At 48.4% G+C, this 9268-nt stretch overlaps 1 protein-coding gene across 1 annotated transcript; it reads left to right on the top strand.

Moving 5' to 3' along the window:
- Nucleotides 1-249: 249 nt before the first annotated feature.
- Nucleotides 250-6381, top strand: LOC110696901. Its single transcript, XM_021874228.1, has 5 exons — nucleotides 250-1905; nucleotides 4207-4276; nucleotides 5394-5497; nucleotides 6109-6162; nucleotides 6262-6381. Exons 1-5 carry the CDS (start codon nucleotides 250-252, stop codon nucleotides 6379-6381), a joined length of 2004 nt encoding a protein of 667 aa, XP_021729920.1.
- The last annotated feature ends 2887 nt before the right edge of the window (nucleotides 6382-9268 follow it).

The following is a 9268-nucleotide window of genomic DNA, read 5'->3' as shown; positions in this document are numbered from 1 at the left end:
TGTGCTACGTGGGCACAAGGAGTAAATGCCAAGGAGAAAGCCTGACTCGTCTTACAACGGACTGTAAGCGGGTGGCGCACGGTGCGTGACTAGGGCAAAGTAGTCGGCACGTGACAGGTGGTATCAGAGCAAGGCTACGATTGTCGTGTGGGATCGGCATCGTAAATTCAAGGCGTTGCTGTTGGAGCTACGAAAGGACGGTAGCTAGGCAACAAGGTAAGTCGCTTCATTCTTATTGTGGAAATAAGTATGGCTGGCGACAAAGAAGTTCCGGCAAGCCAAGTTTTTCAAGGGGAAGAGGAGACAACAAGGAGGTCCAAGAAGAAGGGAACGAGGGACCCATCGAGGGACCCATCGGTATCCAGAACCTTGACCTCTGAGTTGGAACCCCGCCTCATGAAGGTAGAGTGTACTGTGGCGAACATGCACGATGATATCACACAACTCTCGGACTCCGTGGAGGGGCTCGAAGGAAAAGTGGAGGCCGCACACACTGCTACCCAAGATTTGAGGGACGAGACTCTTGGGCTCGTCAATAGCGCGTTGGCAACAATTCGCGAAGAGGTCGCGAAACTCAAAGAAGAGTTGCTTGGGCAACTAAGGGACATCCGAGCTGAGGTGGAGTCGGTGAAGGAGGATGTCATTTTATGTAAGAAGGCAGCAGTGACCGGGAGTGTCACTATCCAACAGGGGCCAAAGATGGAGGTCCCAAAGCCACAAAAATACCATGGGAAGCGAGATGCTCGAGAAATAGACAACTTCCTATGGGGCGTCGAGAGGTACTTCGACGCAATGAAGATGGATGACGATGCATCAAAGATCAATACCGCCACAATGTACTTGGGCGAGGATGCTGTCCTTTGGTGGAGGCGTCGAGAGTTGGACATCAAGAAGGGGACTTGTTCCATCAGCACATGGGACGAGTTCAAGAAAGATTTCAAGCGTCAGTTCTACCCGGAGAATGCCAAGAAGGTCTCCATGATGAAGCTACGTGACTTAAAGCACACTAGCACAATCAAGGAGTACATCAGGCAATTCACATCCCTCATGCTTGAGATCGATGATTTATCGGAGGTGAACCAACTCATTTACTTCACCGGAGGTTTACAACGATGGGCCCAGCAAGAGGTGGAAAGACGGAATGTTAAGACACTTGCTGAGGCAATAGCCGTGGCGGAGTCCTTGATCGAGATCCCGAGGGAATCAAGAAAGGACAGGGGCAAAAGGGTCGAGGAAGGTGACCAAGAGGAAGAAGAGGCATCGCGTCCAAAGGCTAGGTATGCGGATCATGGCAAGGACAAGGCCAAGTCCAAGTGGGAGTCAAAGGGAGACAACCGAGACGGAGGTAAGCCCTCAAAGCCGTTCAAATGTTTCCTGTGTGAGGGTGCTCACCTAGCGAGAAATTGCCCGATGCGGCAAAAATTAAGTGCCATGATCGCAACGGAGGAGGAGTCCGCACCCACAACGAGGATGGGGGCAATGGTCATGAGCGAGGACGCCCAGCTCGCCAATATGAGGCTCCTCAACACTTCAAGGGTCGAAGATGATGACCTCAAGGAAAGGGCATCTTCGACAAGCAGCACTACGAACATCAAGCAAGGAGGAAGCTTGATGATCGTAAACGGGGAAGTGAACGAGGTACCGACGAGGCTACTTGTGGACACGGGAGCGTCGCACAACTTCTTGGCTAAGGAGGAAGCCAAAGCCTTAGGGGTGAAGTTCACTAAAGTGGATGGCGAGATGAAGGCCATCAATTCAGAGGCCACGCCGGTGTATGGAAGGGCGTGGGGAGTTCCAGTCCGCTTGGGGAAGTGGAAGGGAAAAGTCGACTTCTTGGTGGTCGACATTGATGATGAGGACGTGGTGCTAGGCATGGAGTTCTTGCACAAGGTCCTACCTTTTCGGGTAAGTGATGGCATGATAACCATCACATCAAAGGGGAGCGAGATAGGGATCAAGCTCGCTCAACTCAAGGAGCGGGACGTGAGGGTCTCGACCTTGAAAGCTTGGTGGGCGCCAAGGCAAAGGCGTCAAGGTGCGATCCATGGGAAGATCAAGGCAACAAAGATGCTAGGGACAAGACATCATGGTGTTCCAAGGGATGGGACAACAAGGCACAAGTGTGGAGTCAACAGGAGGGACGGGGCAGCGGCGCACAGAAGCACCCAAGGGACAAGTGGTGCACTAGACCGGGTCGCGGGCACGTACTCCAAGGGGCGATCTTGCCGAGGTCGGCAAGAATTTGGGTGGGGGAGAATGTCACGGGTCATCTCCCACACCAAGGATGGGCGTCAAGAGGGTCACTAGGCAGCAAGGCAACAATCGGGGCTAGGGGGCTTGCCTTGGTGCTCAGGTAAGCACTTCCCCCTAAAGAGCTTTATATTGCACCTTGCTTAGAATCCTAGTGAACACCCACTTGACAGTAACACAATAATGGGTCGTTTGGAGACCCAAATGAAGTCCAAATGGGCCCAAATTCGGGGGTCCACAGTATTTTGGGCCAAGGAAGACGATGGTGGTGTCAGTTTTCCAAGACAAGGTCCCGAAATACGAGTTTTGGCAGCAGGTAGTCCGGAAAACGCGAGATGCTTCTAGAAGGTTCCGGAGCTATCTACAAGGTTCTTTTGAAGGAGTATTCTAGAGGGAATGTCTCTAGAATATTCAAGGGTTTTCATGTACATAGTAGAAGTGTCTAGGGTCTTCTATCCATGTGCATAAGTGTTGTACGCTCTAGAATGTTCTAGGGTTGTCTTGAACATTCTAGCTAGGGAAGGATGTAGAAACCTCCATGTAGGTAGTTCCTAAGGAGGTGGGAACACTCTAGATGTTGTAAGTCTAGAACCCTCCATTTGAGGAGGTTAGGAATTTTCTAGAGAAGCATGTAAGTAGGATGGAGCACTATAAATAGGCTCTAAGGCTCATTTGTACATTCAAGTTGAGAGATCAACAAGTTAAGAGCTATAAGTTGTGAGCAATACAAAAAGCCTTTCTTAAGCACTTGTGTTCTCTTGCAACTCAATCCTTTCCTTCCAACACTTAGAGAGTGTGAGGAAAACTAAGGCACGAGGGTGCCAAGTGAGTGATCGGGCATACCAGCAAGGGTGGTAGCTTGGGTGCTCAATTGTCTACGACACTTAGTCGTAAATTCGGACTAAGGCACTAAGGGTGAGTGCTTAGTTCAACTGAAGGGGACTTGTTAGCACAAAGGGATCGTGCTAGCAAACTTATACTAGCAGCACAAGGAGTTGTGCTACGTGGGCACAAGGAGTAAGTGCCAAGGAGAAAGCCTGACTCGTCTTACGACGGACTGTAAGCGGGTGGCGCACGGTGCGTGACTAGGGAAAAGTAGTCGGCACGTGACACTTAGCTCTCAAAGAGTGCAATTAATGCTGGGTTTAATGGGCAGCAATCAATGTACACGTGTGTTTGGGAATTTTCTCAATGATGTTCCTTAGAGGGAACATCTCCCTTTTATAGGGTCTTGAAATGTATGCCTAGTACTAGGTTTTCAGAAACCCAGGACTGACTGGGCTTGCCTAGGTATTTGGGCCGTTCCATTTTCCTAGTTGGCAATCTGCTTGCCACGTGTCGTGGCCTGATTGGTCCACCTTGGACCTGTCACGAGGTGACACGTGGCGGGCTTTGGTTGGTCCACGTGGATGACACATGGTAGAGCTCCATTGGTCCACGTGGCATGGAAAAATCCCCTCATCATTTGCCCCTCAAAGGGGTGACGTGGCTTGCCACGTGGCACCTGTGACAGGTGTCACGCTCCGATTGGCTAACAATTTTTTTACCTTTTTTTTTTCTGACCCTTGAAATTCTCCCCCTATAAATAGGGGGTGTCCAAATCATTTTCTTGGACATTCCCAAAAATTCCAGAAAGAATCTTTTGAGAACTTTTTCCTTTTCTCAGAAAGAATGACTGTCGCCTGCATCAGACCGCCTGCTCTTACAACCGTTGTAGATTTTTCAAGCACCTTCATCTTCACCTACTAAAGGTAACCGCCTGTTTTTCTTTTGTGCTTCCTCTTTGTTTCTTTTTTCTTTTTGAAAATGGTTTCCCAAAAGCACACGGCGCGGCCTAGGTTAGTGATCAGTCGGTCACCGGGGACGGCAAAATGTAGAACTAGGAGTGCCGACTGCCCCTTGCTGAATCACCCTTTGCAAACTGCCCCAAGTCTGACTGTCTATGTGTTTATGCAGGACACCATGGCCAGAAACAAAGAGAACCGCAAGGGTGACAAATTCAGACGGCTCTTCCTTCTATGTGTCTGTAAGTGAATTATCTAACGTGCCGCCTGCCCCAAGCACTCCCAGTGATTCCATTTTAGAAGAATCAGGAGAGGAGGTTAAGAATGACATGCCGGGCTTTATTGATCTAGCCCAGCAGGCGGACACCAGGTCCGAGATCTCAAACAGCGACTTTGAGCCAAGTACTTCTAGGAAATTCTCAAATGAATCTGAAGAGAGGCACTCTCGGCTAGAGGCCGCGAGACAGTCCCTCTTAGTAGAATTGGGAGCAGATTAGGCGGAGCCGTCTGCTACCCGCCGAGAGCAATTTTCCGCCTACTACCATCATGTTCTCGCAGGTAGGCGGAAGGTGATGGCTGATAAATTGGGATCTTCAGTGTGGACCATGTCATGGGACATGATTACATTCTATGCATGTCCGATGCTGAAGACACCGTAGTCTGGCCAGAGGGGTATAGCTACAGGGACGAGTGTTTTGGCTGCTATGAGGCGGCTATTAAAGCTGGCCTAAGATATCCTTTACATCCGGCTGTGGAGCGGATCCTAGACGGATACCAGCTGGGTATTTGGCAACTGGCCCCAAATTCTTGGTTCAACATCTTGGGCTATGTTGCCGGCTGCGAGATGCATAAAGTAGACCCTAGCTTTGAAGCATTCGCCCATATGCGTTACCTCAGCCGGACCCCAAAAGCAAGTAGGACCGGCTGGTTTCAGTTGTCTAGCCACAAGGGCTATATGATGACTTTGGGGAAGGAGAGCAAGTGGAAAGATTGAAGAAACACTTTCTACATCATCTCTTGCCCTGACAAGGTCAAGAACAAAAAGTTCAATAGGTGGAACAAGAACCCACCTTTCCTTACAGGCGATTCTGAGCTGCCGCCTTTTCCTTGTAAAGTAAAGAAGAGATCCTTGACAGAGGGCTCTTCAACGTAGATATCCAGGCAAACCCCGAGACTGGGGCGAGGGAGTTCATTCCTCAAAATTATATTCCCAAGTATAACTGGTTATACGATAAGACATATCTGGCCGCCTGTGGCCTTAGTGACGAGATGCCGAGAGGTAGCTGACCGCCTGTTCAAGTGTCTTGTAAAACTTGATTAAGTTTGTGTCAAACTAACTCCTTGACTCATCTTTTGCAGACAAAGCCATGGAAAAGCTCTCGACCTCAAAGAAAGCTGCTGCCCAGCACCGCTCGGCCATCTTGGGCAAGCTGTCAACTGTAGAGTTGCCTGCTTCGCCTAAGGTGAACTTTCAGCTTTGAACAAGTCTCATTTAGCTTTTCTGTCGCTTACATCTTACTTATTGTGGTTATTTTTGTAGGGCAACTTAACAAAGGCTTCCTCCTCCTCACACCCGGATCCTAAAATTAGGAAGTAGACGACTGGTGACATAACAACTCCTGGGAGGGCCAGGAAACACGTGGCCTCAAGGCCAGGGCACAACCAACCTCCAAAATCTCTAGCTGTCCCAGTTAGCAGTCGGCCTGAGAAGGAGAAGGAGAAGCAGGCGGCTGAAGGTACCTAAGACTTGTTTCCTTTCCCTTACCCTTGAGGGTCAAATTCAATCAGCAGTCGTCTAGCACCTCTGAGAGCAGTCGGTCTATTGGCCGAATTTATACCAAGTACTTACAGGGTATTGATTGTGCAGATGTCTCTCAAAGGCCGGATCTTGTCCACCTGGCCAAGTCCATGCTGAAAGCCGTCTCCCTTGAGGACAGGGAGGCGGTCAGAGGAGTCGGCATCCTCAACCTAGATGCCATCCTCGCTCTTCTCGCTGAGGTATACTTGTAAAATAATTTCGTGTCTATATGGTTTGTTAGCCGCCTATATGACGTCTATTTTTGGCTGGGTGCAGTCTATGCTGCGAGTACACGGTCTTTGCAGGCCCATGAGCGAAAAGACCAAAGAGGTAAAGGATGCGAAGGCTCGGGCCGCCTCTGTTTCTGACAAAGCTATGTTCCTGATTGCTTAAAATGAACTTCTGATTACTAACATACTATATTATTAGGCGGCTGCCAACTTGCAGGTCAAAACGGACTTAGATGCGGCAAAGAAGAGGATTTCGGAGCTGGAGTCGTCTGTTAAAGACCTCAAGGCTGAGCTCGAGCCTCTTAGGGAGGCGGACTAAGAAGCAGCTGGCCTCCGCACTAGGGTGGACAAGCTCAAACTCCACCTATAGAACCAGGAGATCCAACTTGCTTAGAAATACCTCTTAAGGGCTAATGAAGAAAAGGAGGCCCTGGTCAAGTAAATGATGGACGACAATAGTGCCATCATGAAGATGACTTGGGGGGCTCTCTTCCCATAGACCAGTTATGAGAACTAGGAGAATCACTTTGCCGCCTCCACCAAGGAATATAATAAAAAAACCTGAACCAAGCCCAAGAGGGTGAGGAAGAAGAGGAGGAGTCATCTGATTCTACTTTAGGGGAGTCGGACCAGGAAGAGGAGAAGGAGGGGGAGGTTGATGAAACAGAGCAGCGGCCGGTTGGGGACCAGAAGGATGCGGCTGCTGATGCTGATGTACCCCCTCCAGCTACTTAAGCTTTCCCTTTTTAAATCAACTTTTCTTTGGCCTGCGTGCCGCATGCTTTGTATCATTACCTGACCAAAGGGTCGGGGTTTGTTGACAATTTTAACATTTTTGTCGGTCTTCTGGCCGACTGTTTATATTAAACATCCGGCAGTTTTGGCCGGTTTCTTCAAATTGTTTATTGTTTTAAATTTTTGCATGCCATGAATTTTGCTAAGTGTATGTAGCCTTCGTTTTCATAAATGCTTTATATACCGACTGTTATAGTCCCTGGGTGACTGACCGCCTTGTTTTTGAAGGTGAGTTGATGTCTTGGAATTTTGATACTTAAAGAGTATGACTAATTTCAAGCTAATCGATCACTATGGTGATTGCCCCAAGCCAGGTGTTCAGTCGGCCATTGCGCAGGCAAAATCATAATATAATCTGGCTCCTAGCCTCTCATTTACTATGTTTTGTACTTAGTTCTTTTATTGGGTATTAACTGGCCGTCAGTTATGGTGCCTGCACAGAAGCATGCGTCAAACGGGATGTCCAACCGAAGTAGCTACACCTGTTGGGTCACATGCGATTGCTTTGGCAATTTAGCCAACCCTTGCAAGAGTAGTGGTCGAGTACCTCTGTTTGCCAAAAAATAGGCGGTCTTGTTCGCACCACTTAGGTTCTGTCACTTTAACTTGAGTGAATAGAAGAAACAGTCGGCCTTGGCTGCATGTTGTCTCTCCATTTGCTAAGTTAGACTTAGCTTTTTGCTCAAATAGCTTGCCAAGTTTAGAACTCAGCTTATGCCGACTGTGTTGTCCCCAGCAATAGCAGGCGGTTTCTGACTTAGATTTTAACTGTCTACCGCTTGTTTGAAGTAAGCGACACGTTTATCTTTGTCTCATGTCAAACGACTGCGAGGTTGGCTTAGAGACATTTGGTAGGGCCGTTTGTTTTAGGTTATAGAGCAATGTGCCACCAGAATGGGAGATGCTCTCTACGACAAATTCACCTAGATGGATGTCGCCGGACGCTTGCTCAAGTTTGGGACAGACGTATTAGTTTAATGTTATTAGGATCATCCGGCCATGAGCTTCAAGTTGATCATCCGGCCATAGGCCTCAAGTTGATCATTCGGACATAGGCCTCAAGTTGATCATCCGGCCATTAGCCTCATTAGGTTGTTCAGAAAAGAACATAGTTGCCAAGTTGTCTAGACTTAGCATTTTTACTCATGTTAGAGTATGTGATTAAAAGAAATAAGGCCGACTTTGTATTGCACAGGCAGCTTTCCCCACTGGGAGGAGACTTACAATATACTGAGTAATAAATTGCAAATTTTATTGATATGCTTTCATGTACAAATAATTTACAAATATCAGAAGTAGTACTTTTTCAAGTTGTCTACGTTCCAAGTTTTGGCTAGCTGCCTGCTGTCTGGAGTTTCCAGGCGGTAGATTCTGCCTCTAACTTCTTCATAGATTCGGTAGGGGCCGTCTCTAACTTCTTCATAGATTCGGTAGGGGCCATCCCAATTAGGAGTCAGTTTTCCCTGCTCGTTGGCCCTACCGACTACTTCCATTTTTCGTAACACGAAGTCCCCTACTATCAGGGGGCGCTTGTGCACTCTTTTATTGTAATCTCTCGTCATTCTCAAACGGTAGAACTCATGACGCAAGGCCGCATTGCCCCTGCGTTCTGGAAGTGAGTCCAATGCTAGCCGCACGGCCTCCCAGTTAGCCTTTCTCACAAAGCATGACTCGAAGAGTCGGCTCATAGTGCTCAATAGGCAAAATAGCTTCAGAACCATAAGTCATGAGAAATGGAGTTTCACCAGTCGCCCCTTTCTCAGTCGTCCTGATGGCCCACAGAACATGCGGTAGCTCCTCAGCCTATAGGCCACTAGCTCTTTTAATTTTCTTTATAATGCCATCGGAGATTAACTTGTTAAAGGCTTCAACTTGGTCGTTTGCTTAGGGACGGTCGACTGATGCAAAACAGTGAGAGATCCCTTGGTCTCCCAACCAATTCTTGAGAGTAGGCGTCTCGAATTGAGGACCGTTGTCAAAGACCATAGACATAGGCACCCCAAACCGGGTGATGACATTTCTCCAGATGAAGGAGATAACATCCTTTGTTTTAATGCCTTTGACCGCCTCCGCCTCTACCCACTTGGTGAAGTAGTTGACAACAACCAAAATGTATCTCTGTCCGCCTGTAGCAGGCGTATACGGACCCATAATGTTAATGCCCCATTTGGCGAATGGTACCGGGGTATGGACAGCCGTCAGGTTAGTGGCCGGACGATGGATGAGCTTGCCAAATCTTTGACACTTGTCACAGTTTTTCACCATCTCCATGGCGTCTACTTTTAGGGTAGGCCAGAAGTAGCCTTGCCGCCTGACTCTTTTTGCTAGGGTCCTGCCGCCTTTGTGGGAGGTGCAGAAGCTCGAGTGCAAGTCTTCTAGGACCTCTCGTCCCTTCTCTAGGGTAACACATT

Source organism: Chenopodium quinoa, unplaced genomic scaffold (genome assembly GCF_001683475.1).
Source record: "Chenopodium quinoa cultivar QQ74 unplaced genomic scaffold, ASM168347v1, whole genome shotgun sequence".
Lineage (NCBI taxonomy): Eukaryota > Viridiplantae > Streptophyta > Magnoliopsida > Caryophyllales > Amaranthaceae > Chenopodium > Chenopodium quinoa.
Note: the sequence above shows the minus strand (reverse complement) of the source record. Positions and strands in the feature narration are given on the sequence as shown.

Coding starts and splice junctions, on each gene's coding strand:
- LOC110696901 (XM_021874228.1), top strand. CDS start 250: ATGGCTGGCGACAAAGAAGTTCCGGCAAGCCAAGTTTTTCAAGGGGAA. Junction 1,906..4,206: donor ACAAGGTCCTACCTTTTCGG/GTAAGTGATGGC, acceptor GTGTTTATGCAG/GACACCATGGCCAGAAACAA. Junction 4,277..5,393: donor GCTCTTCCTTCTATGTGTCT/GTAAGTGAATTA, acceptor CATCTTTTGCAG/ACAAAGCCATGGAAAAGCTC.